The following is a 24,135-nucleotide window of genomic DNA, read 5'->3' on the forward strand; positions in this document are numbered from 1 at the left end:
AAAAATGGAAGGAGTATGGCACAACTGCAAACCTAGCAAGACATGACCATCCACCTAAACTGACATCCCAAGCAAGAAAAGCACTAATTGGAGAAGCAACCAAGAGGCCCATGGTCACTTTGGAGGAGCTGAAGAAATCCACAGCTCAGGTGGGAGAATCTACCCATAGGACAACTAATAGTCGTATACTCCACAAATCTGTCTTTTTCGGAAAAGTGGCAAGAAGAAAGACATTTTTTAAAGCAAGCCATAAGAAGTCTCGTTTGCAGTTTTCAAAAGCCATGAAGGGGGCATAGCAAGCATGTGGATGAAGGGGGTTTGGTCAGATGAGACCAAAGTAGAACTTTTAGGGCTAAATGCAAAAGGCTATATGTGGCAGAAAACTAACACTGAACATCACCCTGGAAACACCATCCCCACCATCAAACATGGTGGTGCCAGCATTATGCTGAGGGGAGGCTTTTCTTCAGCAGGGACGGGGAAGCTTGTTAGAGTTGATGGGAAGATGGATGGATCTAAATACATGGCAATCCTGGAGGAAACTTGTTAGAGGCTGCAAGAGATTTGAAACTGGGACGTAGGTTCACCTTCCTGCAAGACAATACCTAAACTGAGCTACAGTGGATGGTTTAAATCAAAGAATATATTTGTGTGTGAATTGCCCAGTCACAGTCCAGACCTGAACCCCATTGAAAATCTGTGCTAACACTTGGAAATTGCTGTGTACAGACGCCTCCATCCAATCTCACTGAGCTAGAGATATTTAGCAAAGAAGAATGGGCAAAAATTTCAGTCTCTAGATGTGCAAAGCTGGTAGAGACATTGCCAATAAGACTTGCAGCAGTAATTGCAGCAAAAGGTGATCCTACAAAGTATTGACCTAAGGGGGCTGAATACAAATGCATGTCACAATTTTCAGAGTTATATTTTTGAAATATTTTGAAAACCAGGTATAATTACCATATTGCCATTACACTTCACAAATACTTGTTGGTATATTACATAAAATCCCAATCAAAATATATTTATGTTTGTAAGTGTAATGTGAAAAAAATGTGAAAAAGTTCACAGGGTATGAATACTTTTTCAAGGTACTGTATAAACACACAACTCCTGAGTTTAGCCATAGTCATCTGAAAGAAGTCTAAAATGTCCAGAAACATTATACTACTGTCGAATAACGAATCGTTTGCCCAACATAGAACAACATTTTTACCAATTTGAAGCCTGACTCTTTTGTCAGAAGATTTCATTAAATTTCCATAAATTTAGAAGATCACTTGGTTTATAAATTTGTATTTTACTGTACTTTGACAGGGGAAAAATGGACACAGCCTTTCTTTATGACGTACTGCCATACTTCTTTCTTGGGTGATCAGATGGTTGAATACTATGTTGTGGTGTATGCTTCAATTTTTGCTAATAAATTCTTTCTAAAGTCTTTTATCATCTTTTTTTACAGCAATACTCAACCCCAAACAGCCAAAAGAAACAGCAAAAAGCTTCAGTTTTGACTATTCCTACTGGTCCCACACTTCAGTAAGTAACAAAAAGCTAAATCTTGGAAAGAATAGATAACATTCATAGAATTATACACTTCTATAATTATTATTCACTAGTACAGCCAGTGAAAGGCAATACCAAGGAGATGTTTTCTACCAGGATGAGAGTTGTGTCATAATTGCGCAACCAGACTGCTGAGACCCCAACAAACCCATAACTGATCATCCCATGTAATGAAGAATCAGACTCAGGTACATAAAGCAGAACTCTTTATTGGAGATTTTAAAATCAAATCTCATCCTTTCGTGGATGGTGGTCGGTCACAGCCCAAAATCTAAAAATAAAATCACTGAAATAAACCACAGTAAACCAGTTCAAAGCGTTGTGCCACAGCCAGACTCCCGGCGCAGGTAAGCTTTCATACCAAAAACCATCAACGCTGACAAAGGAAGGGAGGGTAGGACAGCTGCCTCCAGGTCACACAAAGTGGGGAGAGACAGGTAGATGCAGGGAAGAGGTTTATGAAGGGTGGAAGTAGTATGAGGAGCAGAATAATTGGCTGCAAAAAACAGGAAAAAGAATATACCAGGTAACAGGTTATACTTGTTTATCTATATAGAGGAAAAGGACTAATGAGGATGGCCCAGCATACAGACATTAAAGGGAACCTGTCAGATCCCCTATATCTTCCAATCTAGCAGCATTGATATTTCTATGTCCAAATTTCACCTTAACCAGCCCTGTGTAATGCTACTCACTAATATGAATGTTTAAAAGAACAACTTATTAACCCCACTTTCGCTATGCTAATTAGGGCCTTGACTAGTTGAAGGTGACATTGTTTCCTTAGACTAGTTGGCCCTTTTTCCATGTTATCACTCTTCTGTGGGAATGATAACATGATTTCCGTGAACCAGCATCACCATCAGCTAATGAATATTTTGCGCATGCGCATGGCTCATTTCGACCACACAGTGTGTGGCGCCCCTGAGGCTCCAGTCGCCACAGAGGTACTGCACCTCAGCCAGAGGTGTAGTATCCCATTCCCGGGTAAGGAGGAGGTCGCAAACCGGTGTGCAAAGAAACACAGACACACTCTCATTTAGCAACCCTCCAACAGACCAGGGTAATGTCGACCGACTGGGTGGTGGGGTTTAGTTAGTGGGAGCACACTGTAGAACGTTAGCCAGTCAGGAAGTGGACGTGGAGGAGTGAAGACCTGTGGTCTGGATCAGCTCGGCCCAGGCATTGGAGAGAAGGGGTCCAATAGTCCACGGAAAGTGCAACATACATCTGTGGTCTCGTTCCACAAGCGGCATACCGGAGTGCAAGGACTTGGCTGCAGTAGGGGACCGGCCCCTCAACTAGTGGAGAACTACAAGGCTCAGCTAGCAAACCGGAGGCTAAGGTTCCTGCAAGTGTCTAAGCCACATCTGCACACGAATCCTCTGGAAAGTGACCACATAGGGCTAAGGAACAGAGCTTCAAGCCATCCTACAGCCTACAGGGTCTACGGACACCCACTCATGGCACTGTGTGCATAGGCGCAGGACAAGCAGGAGAGGTCAGCGCAGGAAGATGACCATTGAAGGAACATAAAAGGGTGCACCGGGTTGTGCCTTCGAACTATCCAGGGATCGGCTTGAGCCCATCACAGCAGAACTCAGCCCTCCAGGGGCGACATTTGACCGGTCATGTAAACCAGGAACTTTCAACAGTGAGTAAAATCTTGAGATGCATTCCTTCCTGCATTGCCCAGTTATTTGTCTGCACCTCCGGCCCTGCACCCCGCCTTTCCAGACTACTACTCCCAACAGCCCTGGGGCCCAGCTCTTCCTGTGGAGAGCTATTCCAACTGCATAACCACCGACCCCCAGGGAGCTGAATAGCAATGGCGGCACCTATTTTGCCGCATACCACAGGTGGCGTCATGACATATCCTCTGTAAATAATCCCCACCACCATTTATTATAACGACACCGTCGGGGTCACGGAACCGTGACATCCTCCGAGCAGAACAGAGCTGGCCCGGTAACGAGTAACCCCCAGGCCCTGGTGTGGGCGTGTCAAGTGCACCTCAGAAACAGGGTGTACACTTCCCGGATTCATTAGGTGCACTGCGCATAACCGGAAGTTCAGAAGGCGGCTCACATTTACATCTTCTGAACTTCAGGTCATACACAGTGTGCTTATTGAAGCTGGGAAGCATCCACCCTGCTTCAAAAGTGCAATGATGCAACCAAAATTAACCACACGCAAGATTTCCAGGAGCTGGCAGTGACTCCAGCTAGTGGAAATCATGTTATCATGCCCATAGGGATATGCGCAGTGTTTTGTCTGATGATGAGAAGCATATACCCAGCTTCAGAGGCAAAATTATGTTAGCGAAGAAAGCCGCACGCATGCTCAGGATTTGTAGAGGGAGGGGGTAATGACATGCGGAGAGGGACGACTAGTCTGGGTGAATTAACGTCTCAACGACTAGTCAAAGGCTTAATTTACATATGAAAAAAGGACTTTATAAAGACCTTTTTAATATGTGTTTAGGGCATACCTCCCAACCGTCCCGGATACAGCGGGTCTATCACGCTTTGCATTGTTTGTCCCGTTGCCACGGGCGGGACGGCCGTCTCCCGGGCTCCGCCCACCCACTCTCTCCCTGCCTCCCTGCTTTTCCCTCCTACCATCCTAACACGTGACGTGGCATAACAGAGAGGAGCGCGCTGCCCAAAACTAGTCTCTGTCTGCTCTGTGCTGCTGCTAAGGTATGTAAACATAATCTCCCCAGCGCTGATTCCCCTCCCTCCCCCCCCCCGGCCGGAGCCTCTCTGTGCGGTCGGCCGGCCGCCTCTCTGTGCGGTCGGCCGCCTGTCTCTACGGGCGGACGGCCGCTTGTCTCTGCGGGCGGACGGCCGCCTCTCTGTGCGGGCGGCCCGCCGCCTCATTGTGCGGGCGGCCTCCTCTCTGTGCGTGCGGCCGGCCGCCTCTCTGTTCGGGCGGCCAGCGCCTCTCTGTGCGGGCGCCCCCCGCCGCCTGTCTGTGCGGGCGCCCCCCGCCGCCTGTCTGTGCGGGCGCCCCCCGCCGCCTGTCTGTGCGGGCGCCCCCCGCCGCCTGTCTGTGCGGGCGCCCCCCGCCGCCTGTCTGTGCGGGCGCCCCCCGCCGCCTGTCTGTGCGGGCGCCCCCCGCCGCTTGTCTGTGCGGGCGGCCGGCCGCCTGTCTGTGAAGGCGGGCGGCCGGCCGCCTGTCTGTGAAGGCGACCGGCTGCCTCTCTGTTCGGGCCGCCTCTTTGTGCGGTCGGCCCGCGCCTCTCTGTGCGGCGGCCCGCCGCCTGTCTGTGCGGGCGGCCCGCCGCCTGTCTGTGAAGGCGGGCAGCCGGCCGCCTGTCTGTGAAGGCGACCGACCGCCTCACTGTGCGGGCGACCGGCCGCCTCACTGTGGCTGCCTGCGTCTCCGTGCTGGAGGCCCGCCGGCTGCCTGCGTCTCCGTGCTGGAGGCCCGCCGGCTGCCTGCATCTCCGTGCTGGAAGCCCGCTGGCTGCCTGCGTCTCCGTGCTTGGGGCCTGCCGGCTGCCTGCCGGCTGCCTGCCTCTCCGTGCTGGAGGCCCGCCGGCTGCCTGCGTGTCCATGCTGGAGGCCCGCCGGCTGCCTGCGTGTCCATGCTGGAGGCCCGCCGGCTGCCTGCGTGTCCATGCTGGAGGCCCGCCGGCTGCCTGCGTGTCCATGCTGGAGCCCCGCCGGCTGCCTGCGTGTCCATGCTGGAGGCCCGCCGGCTGCCTGCGTGTCCATGCTGGAGGCCCGCCGGCTGCCTGCGTGTCCATGCTGGAGGCCCGCCGGCTGCCTGCGTGTCCATGCTGGAGGCCCGCCGGCTGCCTGCGTGTCTATGCTGAATGGGTGTGGATATGGGCGTGACTGTGAAATGGGTGTGGTTAGGGGGCGTGGCCTAAAAATTTGCCCCTTTGTCCCTGTTTTCCTTCTTTAAAAGTTGGGAGGTATGGTTTAGGGGTCAGACAGTATAAAGGAATCATTAGGCAGGGAATTTAGTAATAAATATATTAATGCTGGTGGGTGGGAGAGCATGGAAGACCTGTCAGGTTTCCTTTAAACAAGGCAGCATAGCTCTTTAGTTTGTACATTGTACTCTCCAGTGATTGATCTACTGAGGGAGTGATTGATACAATGCTTTTCATTGCTGCATAGCAACATGGAGACAGAAGTAATGATTTTCAGCTGAAAGCGTACCTGTCGTTTCACCCACAACTAGGGTAACAACATGATCTTGCTGCCATCATCCTTTACAAGTTAGAAGAGCAACAAACCTAGATATAAATGTTTACAGTACAGTTGTCCTCCTCAGTGTCAGTCTGCAGCCCTCTGCTGGATGCTAAAATGGTGTTATACAAAAATCTTGTAGAGAACAAGGTTATTTTCCTGCTGATCTGTTTAATCCTCAGCTAATGGCCAGATGAACACTTACCCCCTTGGTTTCTAATATTTTGTCCTTCTGCAGACAGGGTTGAGGGGAGAGGCTTCTTTTGCAGCCAGTTGTATTGTAGGAACACACAGCACAGTGAGGAGGAGGGGGACCTGTTTTACCTCATGAAACACACAGATTTCTTTGTATATTTCTCCATTTTTTCTGTAATATGAGCAAAATAGGACTGAAAAAAAAAATAGGAAATCAAAGAGGTTGTCCAGTTCTTTATATTGATGGCCTATGCTTAGATCAGATCGGTGGGGGTGTGACATTGAGCACCTTCCATGGATCATCTGTAAGGTGCACTTTGCACACTACGACATCGCAGGTGCGATGTCGGTGGGGTCAAATAGAAAGTGACGCACATCCGGAGTCGCTCTCGACATCGTAGTGTGTAAATCCTTTATGATACGATTAACGAGCGCAAAAGCGTCGTAATCGTATCATTGGTGTAGCGTCGGTCATTTCCATTAATTGGGAAATACCGATGTTACGATGTTGTTCCTCGTTCCTGCGGCAGCACACATCACTGTGTGTGAAGCCGCAGGAGCGAGGAACATCTCCTACCTGCGTCATGCGGCTCACGCCGGCTATGCGGAAGGAAGGAGGTGGGCGGGATGTTTACGTCCCGCTCATCTCCGCCCTTCCTTTTCTATTGACCGACTGCCGTGTGACATCACTATGACGCCGCATGACCCGCCCCCTTAATAAGGAGGCGGTTTGCCGGCCAGAGCAACGTCGCAGGGCAGGTAAGTGCGTGTGAAGCTGCCGTAGCGATAATGTTCGCTATGCCAGCTATCACCATGATATCGCAGCTGCGACTGTGGCGGGGACTATCGCGCACGGCATCGCAGCATCGGCTTGCGATGTCATAGTGTACAAAGGGCCCCATAGGGCGCTTTTCGCCGGTTTGACGGATGCGGCACACGCCAGTACAGTATGATACAGTACAGTGGCAGTGCCGCAACGTCCGGGTCACATGCTCTGGTCACATGACAGCATGTGACCGGAGCTTGTTGCGCGACCATTGTACTGTATACACTGTACGGGAGCGCGCCGGATTCGACAAAGAAGAAGAAGAAGAAAAGCCAGATGTGTGAAAGCGGCCTTATCGGCGCTGGTGGCAGCCAATCGTTCTCAGTTGCGGAGCTGCACAGCTCTGTCGCTTATATAGTGATCGCGGCTGGGCCTACACATGCCCCCTTCTTCAAATGAACCAAGAGCAGTTGATCGGCGGAGGTGCCAGGTGTCATACCACCCAAGCAATCTGATATTGATGACCTATCCTAAGGATATGCTATCAATATAAAGTACAGGACAAAGCCTTTAAGGCTGTAAATGATGGGATATTTTATTTTGTAATGAACATGTCCCAAGTCTAATACTCTGTTAATTCCCATCCACACAGTGAGTAATTCCTCTTTATCAGGACCCAGCCTGCCCCTCACATACCACCATGCATTGCTCTTGCTATTGTATAATGGCTTTCCCTCCCTGAACTGAAAGCCACCACAAACAGAACAGAAGCAGAAATCAAATGCCCGCCTTCTATTCCTGTAATCCTTCTCTGCGACTCTGCTGCTGGAGGTGGATGACGCTTTACAACAGGCAGTAGTCAGCACATCAGAAAGAACTGAGATAGTTGATAGACGGCACTTTGGGGTAATTTTTCTGATAACATAATTTTGGGAGGTATACTACTATGCAAATTTGTAAAATCTGTATTAAAAGCAGTGACCATTAAAAGGAGATGGAGAGGAAATATATAGATAGGAGAGTATGTTAGCTGTTAAGGGGGCTTTACACGCTACGATAGCGTTAATGTTTTGTCGTCGGGGTCACGTTGTTAGTGACGCACATCCGGCGTCATTAACGATATCGCAGCATGTAATACTTACCAGCGACCTTAGGCGACCTCAAAAATGGAGAAAATCGTTCACCATGGAGAGGTCGTCCCAAACTCAAAAATCGGTAAGGGTTGTTTAGCGTTGTGGTTCATCGCTCATGCGGCAGCACACATCGCTATGTGTGACACCGCATGAGCGAGGACTGTCTCCTTACCTGCCGCCGGCCGCAATGCAGAAGGAAGAGGTGGGCGGGATGTTTACATCACGCTCAGCTCCGCCCCTCCGCTTTCATTGGCCGGCCGCTTCGTCACGTTGCGGTGACGTCGCTGTGATGCCGAACGTCCCTCCCCCTAGAAGGAGGGATTGTTCGGCATTCACAGCGACGACGCCGACCAGGTAAGTATGTGTGACGCTGCGTAGCGATAATGTTCGCTACGGCAGCGATCACAAACAATCGCATGCACGACGGGGGCGGGTACTTACACGCTCGCTATCGCTACAAATTGCTAGCGATATCGCTAACGTGTAAAGCCCGCTTTAATGTCTGTATTAAATCATATTCAATTAGTAGTGTTATATATATATATAAGGTATACACACTAATATGTAAGGTATAAACTAGTATATGGCATTATCTCTTATGCAGGATGAAGACAGTCAGTTTGCTGGACAACAACAGGTCTACCGTGACATTGGGGAAGAGATGTTGCTCCATGCCTTTGAGGGGTACAATGTCTGCATTTTTGCCTATGGACAGACCGGAGCTGGAAAGTCTTATACCATGATGGGTAAACAGGAGCCCTCCCAGCAAGGAATCATACCTCAGGTAATGATATAATAAGACTTCTTCAGACATTTTACAATGTCCCTTAGGAGAAAATTCTTAATGTCTAAATACAATTTGTTTCTAGTGATATCTAATGGGTCTTAATTTTACTAAATATGCCACTTAAGAATTATTATCTATAATACAAATGTTATTCAAGTGCTCAACATTTAAAGGCGTTAATCCCTTCAGAAAACGTTTCTCTATATGCATAGTTTTTTATTTTAAAAGAAAATTGTGCTTTTCTTACTTTTGTGGTACCCCGGTATCTGATATTTGGGAATAGAGGTGGTGTGAAGTCAAGATCACTGCAACCAGTGAATAAATAAAGCAGGATGGTATATAAAGGGATTAGTCAATCCAAAATGTAATAGACAGTCCAAATACAAAAATATTAAGTACTTTATTACATAATCAGAAAAAACCCTAGCAACAAATAATTGCCACGTAATCACCTAGTGTACATTGAATGGAGGTCCAAACCAACTGCCTATAAACCAATAGTCAGCATGGTGGTAACATACAGGAGTATAATTAGCAGCCAGAAAATAGAGGAAAGAAATACATGTGGATAAATAGATAGATGGCCGTAGGTAACTAATAGATCACAAAAATGCAATAAATCCACATATAAAAAATAAAAGATTCAGATATCAGATACCAAAATATGTGTGCAACATATGGTGTAACTTAAGGGGTATAAAAGGATAGAGGGCATGGCATGGCATCCATATATTTAGGTGGTTCCGGTGTGGATTACAACCCTCACCCACGACTGCCCCTCTCCGGCACTTTACAACGGTCCACTTCATTTCTTAGCTAACATTGCTGCAGCCAATCATCAAGCTGCCCAGAGCCATGGAGATCAAAGATTGGCTGCAGAGATGTCAACATGATGTCCCCACTGCTGCCAAACAGTGACAATGTGCTGGACCACAGTAGGGTGAGTGAAGCACACTTAGTTTTTTTAACTACAAACTATGCATATTGGGAAAAGTTTTTGAAAGTGGACAACCCCTTATAACTCACCTTTCCTTCAAACAAATGGACTCTGTGGTGCTATCAGGTATACTGGTACTTATGCTAACTATACGAGTGTACTTACTGTAGTAGTTGTTTTAATAATATGTTGATCCTGCACTTAAAGAGGCTGTCCCATCTTGGACATTTATGACATAGCCAAATGTCAGAAAATAGGGTCCATTTGACAATTTCTGGAATGTTTATATAAATGATTGGAGTCCTAAATGAATTGTAACAATGTGTTATGCTCAGACATAGACTGGCCTACAGGGGGACTGGGGAATTTCCTGGTGGGCCCCCACCCTACAATATGAGCAGTATTTGGCACAATATACAGAATTCAATATGTGAAAATAGAATCAGCATCTCATCATTTAACAAACTACCAGTTTATTGTTACATAGATGCAGATGTAAATTTGTGATTGAGGGTAATGTAATATTTGCGTGTAGCTGAACAGTGGGCCTCCATTGTCAATATTCCTACTACAGTCCGACACTGGCCATACGGGATTGAGCTACTGTAATAAGACAGTATTGTATATTTCAATTAAGAAAAGAGATTATCCAGCCTCTGTTTAGCATTTTTGGAACCAGTATATACAAAATATTTCAGGTTTCTTTATCAAGCCGTTTTTTAAAAAGTCTTGAAAAAGAGCCCTGCATTAGTCTATACGTGGTGATTGTACTGGTCCCAATAAAAAGAAGCTACATGGATGGTGGAGAATGTCTAACCTTATGTAGAGGACTTGTGGTCCAGCAGGAAGACTGCACTGCTCGGCCATGCATCTGGCAGTAACCTACGTGTCATGCCGCCTAATGAATAATCCATGTGGCTTGTGATATTAGAATGAACCTGTCTTAGCCCAATTTTTGTTTTGCCATTTACATAGAGAACTCATTTTATTCGGACAGCTATCGGACTGGGACCTATATCCCCTAGCTGTGACTATGGCAGGTGACCCAAGGCCTGCTCTCAGCAGATTAGCTGTCATTCACACTTGTGAATTTGATTGTTATATTTTATTTTCAGTGAATGAAGACGTAAATTCCAGAAATCCCCAAGTGTAAATGAGGCCTTATAAAGGCCACAAGATATCGTATTACTGTCAGTCTATTGATCTCATTTTCTTGCTACATACAAGACTATTCGATAAAGTGAAGTCATATCTCCCACCACACAAGGTCATCTGAGGTGATGGACGTCAGTCCCCGGTGCACCGCTGTCATTCACGTCTGGTCATCGTACTTTGCCCAGATGACACTTCTAATTTTTACTTGCTATTGCGCCATTAATTTCCTGTCATTACAATAATGACATCACAAATAGAATATGACCGAGCGCTGCCTATGTTAAAAGCACAGGTCTTGTGTTTAAGCGCTCTCTGTCATAGAGGGGTTAACTTGCTGCCTCCTTAATCTGTTTTAATCCCTCAGTATCTGAATTATTCATTGACGTCTCACAGTCTATAAAATATTTAGGATATGCTCTGTGTCTGTGAATTATTAATTAACCCTACGCTGTCTGTAAAGTGTTAACCTCTTGATGACTGTGAAGTGGTGGCCTTAGTGACAAGTGTGATCATACATGCATATTATTTCATATATATGTAAAGAAACCTTTGTGTTTCAGCTTTGTGAAGATCTCTTTTCACGGATCAGTGACACGACAAATGACAACATGTCTTACTCTGTGGAGGTATGTGTTATCAGGCAGAATTGTACAGCATTCTGGGGGAAGGCATTAAAGAGGGTTCGGAGCTTATAAAATGAGCTGTTTGGGAGCACCAATCTGTAGAGAAGAGGAGCATAATGCTAAATCGGGGTTGGTGGGAATCCCAGACGTCCTTCAAGCAATATGCCATCACTATAAGATAGAAAAAATAAAGTAGAGATTACTATTGTCTGTAAAAAAAATGATGCCATCTGTTTCTTCTGTTCAATAAATGTCATCCGCACTCAATGTCAAGCAGCAGCTGCAAAAGCAAACAAGATTTTAGGGTGTATAAAAAAGAGATTAGATCCCATGCTCCCAATGTATTGTTGTTACCCTTCTATAAATCACTTGTAAGGCCACATCTGGAATATGGGATCCAGTTTTGGGATCCACATTTTAAAAAGGACATTCAGAAGTTAGAGTCACTTCAAAGGCGGTTAACTAGACTATTACAAGGAATGGAAGGCCTCCCATATGATGACAGGTTGGAAAAGTTAGATATGTTTAGCTTAGAAAAAAGATGTCTCAGAGGAGATCTCATTTATATGTATAAATACATGTGTGGTCAATACAAAGGACTGGCACATGACTTATTCCTTCCAAAGACAATACTAAGGACCAACAGGCACTCACTGCGAGTGGAACAAAGGCAATTCCGGTAGCTAAATTAAATAGGAAAGGGTTCTTTACAGTTAGAGCAGTTGGATTTTGTAATACCCTATCACAAGAGGTAGTAATGGCAGATACTATAACAGCTTTTAAAAAAGGGCTGGATGATTTCCTCAGTGCACACAACATTGTCGGTTATAAATGATTTAGTGACGAAATGTACAATTGGTGGAGGAAGATTGAACTAGCTAGACATAGGTCTTTTTTCAAGCTATGTAACTATGTAACTATATGCAACTATGAGCTGTGATTCCTCACTAATTCGCCATACACATACGGTAAATGCCCATTTCTACCATGTGTGCATCTGTTTTCAATTGTGAGAGGAGCGCAAGCCAAACACTTTTACAGTGGTTTATCTATCATGAAAAGAAAAAGATGTCCAATGCGTCCATACACTTAAGATAATTGGCCTGTCCAGTGGACATCAAAAAGTATGGCCCTACTTTGCTCTAAGGCTATGTTCACACAAAATCCCCAAAAAACTGTATTGCAACAGGAACCCTGACAGCCATTCACTTGAATGAAGCTGACAGTCACGATGCTCACTGTCTGGTCTCCATCCTGGCATTATTTGTCTTTCAGACATACATACAAATGTAATTAACATGGCTTGACAATGAACCTAGTCTAATATGTACAGTATATGGTTTTCAGGATAATGGAAAACCAAGTAATGCAGCTTCAACATGATTGACACACCTTCTTCTGGGTAGTACAGGAGAACGCCAAGTGGGAGATTCTTTTCTTTTATATTTCTTGGGTTGTCAAATAAAGTAATGTAGAATTACCTTAGATCAGTGTTTCTCAACTCCAATCCTCAAGGCCCAAGAACAGATCAGGTTTTCAGGATTTCCTAAATGTTCCTATTCCTTGTCTAATGAGGAAATCCTGAAAACATGAATTGCTGGTGGGCCTTGTAGATTAGAGTTGAGAAACACTGCCGTAGATAGATATTAAGTAGGTAGTGTAGATAGATAGATTTGATGTTTTGAGTCCGTTTTTCCCTAACGGTTTCTTTTTTACCACTACTTCTTAGGTCAGTTATATGGAGATATACTGTGAACGCGTCAGAGACCTTCTGAATCCAAAGAATAAGGGGAACCTTCGTGTCCGTGAACACCCCCTGCTGGGACCTTATGTGGAAGACTTGTCAAAGCTGGCTGTTACCTCCTACCAAGACATTCAAGATCTTATGGACTCTGGCAACAAAGCCAGGTACTCTGAATTATATGGTTAATGCCTTAAAGGGTTGCCTGGTGAAAACAAGATATTATCTATCCACAGGATAGGTTTAACATTGTTGATTTGCGGGATGTGACCACTGGGACCCTCACTGATTCGCAAAGTGGGTAACTTTTATACAGGTTTGAATTGAGCTTCAGTGCTCATTCTCAACCACTACTCCATTTATTCCCAATTGGGCTTCTGAGTGCTGCATTCTGCTTATTCTAGCAGCCCCCATAAAGAATGAATGGCACTGTGGTTGGGTGTTTGACGTGCCTCACCATTTTTTAACTGGGATAAAAGTGCCCTGTTTGAGGTAAAAACTTCCAGATTTGCTGATTGGTACGAGCCCCAGTGTTAGGAAACTGACCAATTAGCATGGTTAAAACTTTTCCAAGATGGGTGATAACTTGTTTTAATTTGACAACCCCTTTCACCTTCTCTAAAACAAATAGGGGTCTAGAACCAATTGGGTCCATGAGTCTTAAGGGTGCTTTACACGCTACGACATCGCTATTTCATCATGGGGGTGATCGCCGCCGTAGCAAACAATATCGCTACGGCAACGTCACACGCACATACCTGCTTAGCGACGTTGCTGGAGACACCGAACAATCTCTCCTTTAAGGTGGAGGTTCGTTCAGCGTCACAGCGGCGTCACTAAGCAGCCGCCCAATAGCAGAGGAGGGGCAGAGATGAGCGGTCGGAACATGCCGCCCACCTCCAGCAAAACGACGCCGGATGTGCGTCACAAACACTGTGACCCCGACGATTTATCGTTAGCGATGTCGCAGCGTGTAAAGCACCCTTTAAGGCTGCTTTACACACAACGATATCGCTAGCGATCTCGTTAGCAATGTGACACGCCCAGATCGTTGTTACAATTTGCCAAGATCGCTCATAGGTCGTTTTGTAGCGGTCACACGTACACATCTCACAAACGACGCTACATCGTTCAGCGATATATTGTTTGACGAAGTCGTGTGGATGTTGTTCGTCGTTGGCAGGGTGTCAAACGTAGCAATATGTCTGCTGCGTTCCAAACGACGAACAATATTTTGAAACTGTACTACGTGTCAACGATCAACGATTTTCACCCTATTTGCGATCGTTCGTAGTCGCTCGTAGGTGTCACACGCAACGACGTCGCTAACGATGACAGAAGTGCGTCACGAAAACCGTGACCCCGGCGACATATCGTCAGATAAATCGTAGCGTGTAAAGCGGCCTTTAGGCTAAGTAACATGTGCATTAATATTTCTAATATTTATTGACCTGCTCTACACACCTAATATAGTTTGAGTCTGAGATTGGAAAATTATATTTTTTACATTATAGTCTCAATAAAACCAGTAGGTTAATACATTGCATAAGGCACTTAGAAATATTGGAGCATTTTAAGTACCGTAACTTACATTAAATAAAATAATATGGAAATAATTAGATAATCTAATTTTAATGAAAATAATGAAAGGTCCATTATGCCATAGATATTGGATGTTTTTTCCATGCAATGAACTAAATTCAAAGGTTCTAATTCATGAAGACCGGTGAGGGGGTGTAGTGGAGTCAGATGCTCCCGATTTCATAAAAAGACAACCATGCACCACACCAGAACTCTTGCTCCAGTCCATAACTGAATTAAGATTTGTGGCGTAGACGAGAATTAGCACCACCACTGCACCGGCTATTTTGTCAGAGAAATTGGTGTTAAAAGTTGCAATATTTTTGCACAACTCCAACTTGCGACTTTTCAAAGCAATTTACCCCATAATTCTGTCAAAGTTGCTTAGATGAATCAGGGCCATGGAACCCAAGCGTTTCTATATAGAAGCACCATCAAGGTGCTCATTTACCTTAGGTCAGGGGCGGACATGCCATCGGTGCAACCTGTGCACCCACAGAGGGACCCAAGAGGGAAAAGGGCCCACCTCCACCTCCAATACAGGAGTAATTGTACATTATGATGAGCTGTTAGACAGAAAATGACCCATATACTGTTCTTGCACAGGGGCCCTTTTCTGTCTGTGTCTGCTCCTTCTTTAGGTACTCCACACATGATTAGAACATGGTGAACAAATGTGCCGATTTGGGCAGAGCATGAAAATAATGATGACCGGTTGCTATTCCAATGACATATTTTGGGTAGAAGTATTAGTGTGGTGCCCTGGGCTAGCCAGGTCGTCACAGGTAACACACGCACACCCCCACCCCCACTAGACAGTAACACTAGCCAAACACAAAATCCTTGTTGCCTCCCTCCAGGGTCTGATGTCCACACCAGGTGGGGCGGAGCCAAATGGTTGGCCCCACCCACCGAGGAGTTCACAGGCCTGGAGGCGGAAAAAGTGACAGTTCAGTAGAGGAGTCCAGTTGAGGAGGTTGAAGTGAGAGGAGTACAGTGGAGAGTGTCTGGATTTGTGGCCCAGGCACTGACAACAAGGTTGGCAGACGGTGGTGGCCATCTGCAGGAGTGGTGAATCAACGCGGAACCGTAGAACCGGGGTCGAGCAGTGGTCCGCCGGTACCGACCGGGGAGCGAAGTGAAGCCAGCACAGACAGGCAGGGCCATCGGACCCCGACTAGGCTTGGAGTCGCCGTCAACAGTCAAATCCGAGTGTGACAGGAACCCCAGGGGTTTCCTAACAGCCAAAGACCCGTTAGCAGGCAACCGTCCGCACCGTGAGGGTATACAGCTACCGCCTAAGGCTAGAGACCCAAGGGCCAGCGCCTGCGGGCAAAACGGGCTCTTCCGGCATCCATACACCGGGGAACGGACTACCGTTGGGGACCCATCGTAGTCAAAACAGTATACAAAGGTGCAGGGAAAGACAGCCGCCATCACCTGTCCGAGGAGAGACACTGCAGCCGGCTGCGGGACCCGTCCATCCAGCCGTTTGGTTTACCGGAGACTTTGTGCATCTCTTGCTGAGTGAGTACACCCGTGCCATCCGGCACCGCGCTGCGCTGTCCCAGCGACCCTGCACCTCACCTACCCTGCCTCCCCGTCTCACCACCGGGCCCCGGGACCATCAACCCCTACCCTAGGGGGAAAACAACATCCCAGCTACTCCCTACCATCGCTCCCGGGATCCCCGTCACCAGCAGCAGTGGTGCCAATCTTCACCACGACCCGTGGGTGGCGTCACGGACTAAATCCCCCAAACCAACCACCCTTTTCAATCACAGGCGAGGAGCGCCGCTCGAGTCCCCGGATCCGGCCCACCGCTCGAGCCACCGAGCAGCAGCCGCAGCAGCGCCGGACCCGAGCGTTAGCGAGCGCAGCGTCCCCTCCGCCCGCGACAACTTGGCGTCACGAACAGGATTGAACCCATCCACTTATCAGTAGAAGTGCGCCTTGTATTCCCCGCCGGCGGAGTCCGTCCGAAAAATTTGAAGCGCCGCCATCTTTGGCGCGAAAATCTCCCGCTCGAGCGTCTTCCCCGAGCAGGGAAGGCGCGAAAGTGAAGCCCCGCCCCCAACAAGTGGAAGTGCTGAAGAGAACCAAGGGGGAACATCCCAGCTGCTCCCTACCATCGCTTCCGGGATCCCCGTCACCAGCAGCGGTGGTGCCCATCTTCACCACGACCCATGGGTGGCGTCATGGACTAAATCCCCCAAACCAACCACCCTTTTCACTCATGGGTGAGGAGCGCCGCTCGAGTCCCCGGATCCGGCCCACCGCTCGAGCCACCGAGCAGCAGCCGCAGCAGCGCCGGACCCGAGCGTTAGCGAGCGCAGCGTCCCCTCCACCCGCGACATTAGCATGGGGGGTTATACTGGATAGAGATTTAGCAGTGTCCAGTTTAGTTGGCTGTACTGTGAGTATGCTCTGCTATTCTTCTATACAGAGCTATAAATGCGGCATACAAATAAAGGATCTGTGTACCTGGTAACTCAGGCACTGGTCTTTCCCTTAGTTCGGTGCTCATGGACATGATCATAGATGTTTTATAGCTTTCACAGCAGGCTCAGGCCTTAAATAATGTATCTATCCTTGGTAGTGTAAATATGGCGGTTGCATACACCTAACATTTCTGGTGGCACTGAAGCTTATGAATGATTGTGACAGAACAGTCCTGACTTGTACACAGGAGATTAGTCCAATGCAAACACAAAAGTACTGGATGTGTTTCCAGGTCTCTTTAGGAGCCATACCGCTGCTCTTAGCATAAAACAAGCTTCTGTTCTTATTGATTTGGCAAACATTCATATCACTGATATTCATGAAGCCAGTCCCAATGGGATTCTGCCATCAAGTAAAATCAAGTATCTTTACAAATGTTTTACACGCAGCAAGTTTACCTCATTGGATTTGAACCCACATTCCTATTTATTTATAAGGGCAATGTGATTGACTTTTCATATTCTTTGTCTTGTTATTTCTTATTCTTAGTCTTCTCAGACTCTGTTGAGGAATTAAAATGTAATGATTATCTTTATAATGGATTGAAGCTGTAAGTAGTGTGATTTTAACACAATTCATTGGGGTTAAATTCTTAGTGCAACCATAGATAAGACAGTCTTAAAATGCTCCATATTTATTACCGTTTTTCTTGTTGTTTGATAAATCAGGCATATTTCCAGACTGTCTAGTCTAAGTTTACACAACTTATAGTTTGGCTCAGGAAATTTATAGTTTAGTGTCAGAAAATTGCTCTAAATTTTTGGTGCAATTTTTGACACATGGTGTTACATGAGCTCATACTTTGCACTGACGAGGGACAACCATGCCGAAACATCGTGCCTGCAAATTGAAGTTCTGATCTGGCATACATTCTAAGTCATATGACAAGGCTCATTACAGGGTCACTTTTGACTTTTAGGATTGCTACTATCCAGTGACAGCGAATGTCAGAAAATACCAGAGATTGGCAGCACGTGTTGTTATCTGACAGTTCCCTTGTTTCTGCAGCAGCAGACTCTAGGAGCCTGGTAAACTGTCAGTTTTTCCTCTCAGTTGGCAGCCTCTAACTTCCTTTATAAACCTCACCCTGTAGAGATGTGGGTGCAGTTTATAGTTTGTTTCTTGCTGAGCTGTAGAAAAGTCTTGTGTTGCTCCAGACCTCTGAGGTTGCTGCAGCTCTTTCTATCAGGGTTCTGGTGATTACAGTTGTGTTTCCCCTGTTTTGTTCCCTTGTGTCTTCCTTTAGTGATAGTGGTGTTGACGAAGAGCTCATACCTTCCATCCTTACTTAGGGCCCAGCTCAAGGTTTGCCTAGGGTGATGCATTCCTCCTCAGCGACAGGTGCGAATCCTGTATAGGGCTGGCAAGGTCAGTGAGGGTGAGCTGCAGGTTCTTGTCAGGGGTCCCCACTTCCCCCTTTCCCTAGCAATAGGACATTCCTTTTCCCTTCCCTTTGTGCTGTCCTATACAGCCGATATAGCTTCTATCCCCGGCCGTGACAGCTACCTCCAATAGGTGGCACTAGAGTTAGTCTACTTCCTCACTGAAGAGACAATTTGCATACCACATTTATATAAGCCATATCCTTTTTTCAGTGAAGCCCCTTGGTGGACAAGCTGTAGAAAGCAAAAACACTAGAACATTTGAGAATATTATGCCTAAAAATATATTTTTATTGCAATATTTTTTTTTTTTTAAAAGAACAACATTAAAAGACACACTTTTTTATCAAATAACTGCTGATAAAAGCAGGAAATAATCCACTTGAAAAATAAAAAATATATATATACAGACCACGGAACCAAGTGCAAATAAATACCTGGAAATTTACTGACGGTGTATCTCTCCTCCTTGCGCTGGGCAGAACTCCTTCTATTTGTACAATTAACATCTGAAAAACAGCTACATATAAGTAGTTGTAATACAATTGTAAAATATATGTACTTTCTTTGTAGCGTCTTACAAGGCCAATATATGGATTTATATGTATTACTATCAAGAAAACATAGAAGATATATAAAAAAAGTAACCATGTGCCCAGGTAGAATAGCTATATAAATATAAATCCCAATGCAATGATATAATAGGTTTTCTATCCACACCTGAGAATCAGCTACTAATGTGTATGAGCAGTATAAAACACACTGCAGTAATCAACAGACCTGCAGTCAATAGATAGAGACTAAGTGACTACGTGCTGAAGCAAAAGCAGATGTGCATATATAAGTATAAGAATATAGCCATTGCAAGGTCTAAACCTACAAGTGTTTAAAATGTGAAAATCAGTGGAGCTCCTGCAGCCTCGACGTATGTTTCGTCATATTCTTCCTCAGGAGTAAAATTTGTGGAGAGGCGGTGGAAGCACATGCAATCTTTGACACCAGCACTGCCCCCTAATCAAGACCAGCATAACAAACGGCAGTTTTGATGAATTAGGGCCAATATGATTAGTCATTTGAGAGTTTGCTGAACATCTTTGTAGAGTCAGTAAGCCGGTAAAAGCTCCTGGAAAGTGTCCCCGCCTTGGAAATGTATGCCATAACATTAGGATAGATGTATGTTCCTCTTATATTGAACACAGTTGCTCAGCTATTTCTGTATCCCCCTTGGTAAATGTAACTCAGGGGGTGGCTCATTTCTCATGGGACCTCCATTCTTTGGAAAGGTGCATTTTCAAAGGTCGCTCCCACATCTCTTTGACAATAATGGCCTACGCTGTGAATATGCTGTATGTGTAAGTCCAAGGTGAGAATACCTTTAGGCCTAATTCAAACATCCGTGTTGCACATACAGGCTGTGTCCATTGTTTCTATGGATACAACAAGTATCCATTATAACGTATGATGTTATTCACATGTTTGTGTTATTACAGGGATTGTGTGTCCATCCAAAACACCCAGAGACATATCCGGATGACAAGGGCCAATACAAGTCTAGTAGTCCATGAAAAACACGTATATCCATGTGCTGGACGTGTGTGACATTGAAAATTATAGGAGAAGCTTTATAATTTATTTGTTTATTGATCCATTCATGAAAAACACTGATGACACTGATTGGTAAAATTGGACACATGGATGATGTACTGAAGCAATACTCTGACACCAGTACCATTTTTCACGTACGTGTTTAAATACGGACGTATGAATGAGGCCTTAGAAGATATTTTTAATTATAGCTACTCTTTATTCAGATTTCCCAATAATCAAACAATACATTTCTCTCCTAGATCCCAGAAGCCTTACTATTTTTAAATTGAAATATTTTTAAAAAAAAAACATTCCTATATCTGGTAATGCTGTTACTGCGTGTTGCGGACCCTGCTGTTCTTTAATTCCCTTTTAAGATTTCTACCTCATGTTTTCAGTGGTGGTAAGAAATGGTTTCCTTGCACAGTACAGTCTCAACTTGGTATAATTAATCTAACCTAGAAATGCAACTAATCTTAGAGTATTGCTGACTGTAGGCACAACTCTATGGATGGTTGTTGCCTGGGATATAATAATACCTTCCTGCTGGTTTGGGCTGATGCGCCAATTTGCAGTAATAATCTACTCCCTGTTGATTCAGAGTCCAGGAAGATATCCAGACATCCAAAAGACTTAATGTTATACTGCACTTATTCGAGTGCTGCCCAAGGAAGAGCATCAGAGAGGCCTCCTCCATACTAATGTAGCAATTTTTATTGATGATAAAGAACAATGTATTTTGGCGCAGTTTCAACTTCTTGTGCACTGTTTCTTATGGAAGTGCCTGTTCGATAGCAAGAATTACTCTACTGCCCATGTACAAAAGAATCAGGGGTGCCCTTATGAAGTACTAAGCATCATCGAATGCATTAGTTGGATGGTCTAAGAAGAAATCATAAAGGAATTGAACAACCCCTTTTTAAAATATGTAGTCCTCTTGTAAAATAAAAATAACGGATATTCACTAGGTCTCTTGGGACTTACATGACATTGTTGTGCTACGTGAGCCCTGCAGCCAATCAGTGGCTGATATTGTCCAAGGGGAGCTAGTGTTCAGTGGTCGCTATCAAGCAAGTATGATTTTATGATAATGTAATATTTAAATTGTGGGACAACTGTTCTAAGAGCCCGTTACCAGACCCTTTTCTTTACTACGTAGACTAACATATAATTCCGAATACCAAAGATAATGAAAAGCTAATGGAACAGAAGTGTTATATATATTTTTTTTACGTTTGTTCATCTCTTTTCAGAACTGTTGCTGCCACAAACATGAATGAGACAAGCAGTCGCTCCCACGCCGTTTTTAACATAATCTTCACCCAACGTAGACATGATGCTGACACCCAGACCAGCACCGAGAAGGTGAGAATGGTCAACATAATATATGTCAACACAGAATAATGTCCATGCCCAATATGTTGTGGTTTCAAATTGTGTATGTTTTGGTCAATAAATGAGACTAAAGGGTGCTTTACACGCAATGATATCGCCAACGATATGTCATCGGGGTCATGGAATTCGTGACGCACATCCGGCGTCGTTAGCGACGTCGTTGCGTGTAACAGCTACGAGCGAGTGTCAACGATCAAAAATACTCACCTAATCGTTGATTGTTGACACGTCGTTCATTTTCAAAAAATCATTGCTCGTTGTGGAAGCTGGTTGTTTGTCATTCCTGAGGCAGCACACATCGCTACGTGTGACACCCCGGGAACGACGAATAACAGCTTACCTGCGTCCTCCGGCAACGAGGTGGGCATGTCGTTAATGCGGCTTTTCTCCGCCCCTCCGCTTCTATTGGTTGGCCGCTGTGTGACATTGCTGTGACGGCGCACGAACCTCCCCCTTAACAAAGAGGTTGTTCGCCGCCCACAGCGACGTCGCTAGTAAGGTAAGTACGTGTGACGGGTGTTAGCGATATTGTGTGCCACGGGCAGCGATTTGCCCGTGACGCACAAACGACGGGGGCGGGTATGCTTGCTAGCGATATCGCTAGCGATATCGTAGCGTGTAAACCAGCCTTAACTCCCACCTTTCAACGTTTTTATGATTGATGGCCGGCACAACAATAAAGCCTGCACTAAACCCTGAGGAGGGTGACATGTCAGGAACAGTGCTCTCCTAATTGTTATAGCTAATTTCTTAGTTCTTTTTTATGTGTATTGCAGAGGATCTTACTTATATTATACTTCTTTGTGCCACCTGTCAAATGTTGCTCAAATTACAAGTACGTTTGTTACACTCAATGCTCTATTCTAGATCCATACATATGTCATCCAATGGCGAACAGCATATATGGGGGAAAAAATCTTTATGCAACCAACTAAAACAAAAGCGTATGGTGTTGTAACATTCTCTTGCCATAAGTTAGAGAAAGAGAGATAGTTTTGACAGCTGGTTACTATGGTTAGGGTTAGCCTAACCCTAACTAGCAGTACAAACTATCTCTCTTTGTCTCTATCTGGACCTGTTAAACCATTTTTTTAAGTAATTAACAACAAATCCGTTTGCTGGAAGTCCAATTGCTAGAACCTTCAGCAATCCCAATATCGAGGCTGTGGAGAACAGGGATCTCTAGCCCCATCATGAATTGAGCAGAAGTTTTCATTCTCAGCCATTCCTTCATTCATTGTGGATGGCACTGCCAAAAATACCCAAACACAGCTTTAAGCAACTCCATATACAATGAATAGAGCAGAGGCCAAGCATGTGCTCCTTCTCTTCATTTTGAATAGGGCTGCAGAACCTCATTCTCAGGGTTCTACAATCACAATTTTGGGATAACTGGGGGTCCCAGCAGTCAGTCCTCAAGTGATCAACAGGTTATCAACTAAAGATAATGAATAACTTAACTTTTTGAGATAACACTTTAAGGACATAATTAATTTCAAAAGGAAACTTGTAAATATTACCCTTATTCAACAAACTGTTAACCTGAGAAATTTACCCCATATAGAGCATCCAGCACATACATATTAAGTTCTTTGTGTTCCAGTATAATTTTTGCCAGCCTATTACTGATTTCATTCATATGGGTGTCTTAAAATGAAGAGCCCAATAGTTTATAAAATCCTGTTATTGTAAACCATGCAACAGTATATGAATGGGCATCTGTGTAATAAATGACCTAGTGGAGTTCTCCCAAACAGGAATGACCCTTTTATAGCTGCTCTTCTCCATAAATGGACATAACTGGGGTGATTTATTAAGACCAACCCTATCATCATACCTACTCTCATATTAATCTCCCTATGGCAAGGCAGAGCATGCAGCACCAAAGAAAAGGGGGAAGACCAGGGACAAGGTAAAGGGAGGCCTAGCGATAGTGAGAAGGGGAAGGAGTGACCTCTGACACTCACCTGTGCCTGAACCCTGCGCTCCCTAACATACATAGACAGTTCCTTCCCCCCCATATGGGATAACTTGCCTAAGCCCTGACTGTCCCTGGGCTTGCCCTGGCTAATGAGTTGGGCAGCAAGAAACTAGTCTTACTACTACGATAAAGCTACACAGGGAAAGAGACAAACTGATATAAAATAACAAATGCAATTCCATGGCTGTATTAAGACCAAGTTACCCAGGAAGCTCAGCATAGAAGAACTATAACTGGCACTTGAGAGAGCCAGCAGCTGAGAATAGTGCAAAAGGAATCTCAGCAGGGTCAAAAAGGAATACTTAGCCTCTATAGTACCAAAAGAAACAAAATCTTGTCATCTCATGTTTATCGTTGAGCAGACTCCAACGAGGCCATGCGATCTGCTAATCGTGGTGACCTTCTGATCCCAGATTCCATAGAAGTCCTAGCCGTAAGCAACACACATGTGACACCGTGTCATGGTTTTCCCCTTTTGCTAGTCTTTTCTCTTTAAATTGTCATCTGTCCAATGTAACTCAGGTTCCATATTTCCATAGATTACGTTCATCAGTTGCCTCTTCTGCATACTGCTTATTGTCTTAATAGGCTGTAAATAG

The 24,135-nt window shown here is 45.2% G+C and overlaps 1 protein-coding gene across 12 annotated transcripts in view; it reads left to right on the forward strand.

Moving 5' to 3' along the window:
- Positions 1 to 24,135, forward strand: part of KIF1A (kinesin family member 1A) — a 269,201-nt gene that overhangs the window by 105,075 nt on the left and 139,991 nt on the right. For all 12 annotated transcript variants that reach the window (XM_075340870.1, XM_075340871.1, XM_075340872.1 and 9 more), the window contains exons 3-7: positions 1,463 to 1,539; positions 8,470 to 8,649; positions 11,305 to 11,370; positions 13,097 to 13,275; positions 21,414 to 21,525. In XM_075340870.1, the coding sequence (XP_075196985.1) occupies positions 1,463 to 1,539; positions 8,470 to 8,649; positions 11,305 to 11,370; positions 13,097 to 13,275; positions 21,414 to 21,525 (614 nt within the window). The remainder of the gene's footprint in view (positions 1 to 1,462; positions 1,540 to 8,469; positions 8,650 to 11,304; positions 11,371 to 13,096; positions 13,276 to 21,413; positions 21,526 to 24,135) is intronic.

Source organism: Anomaloglossus baeobatrachus, chromosome 3, assembly GCF_048569485.1.
Source record: "Anomaloglossus baeobatrachus isolate aAnoBae1 chromosome 3, aAnoBae1.hap1, whole genome shotgun sequence".
NCBI lineage: Eukaryota > Metazoa > Chordata > Amphibia > Anura > Aromobatidae > Anomaloglossus > Anomaloglossus baeobatrachus.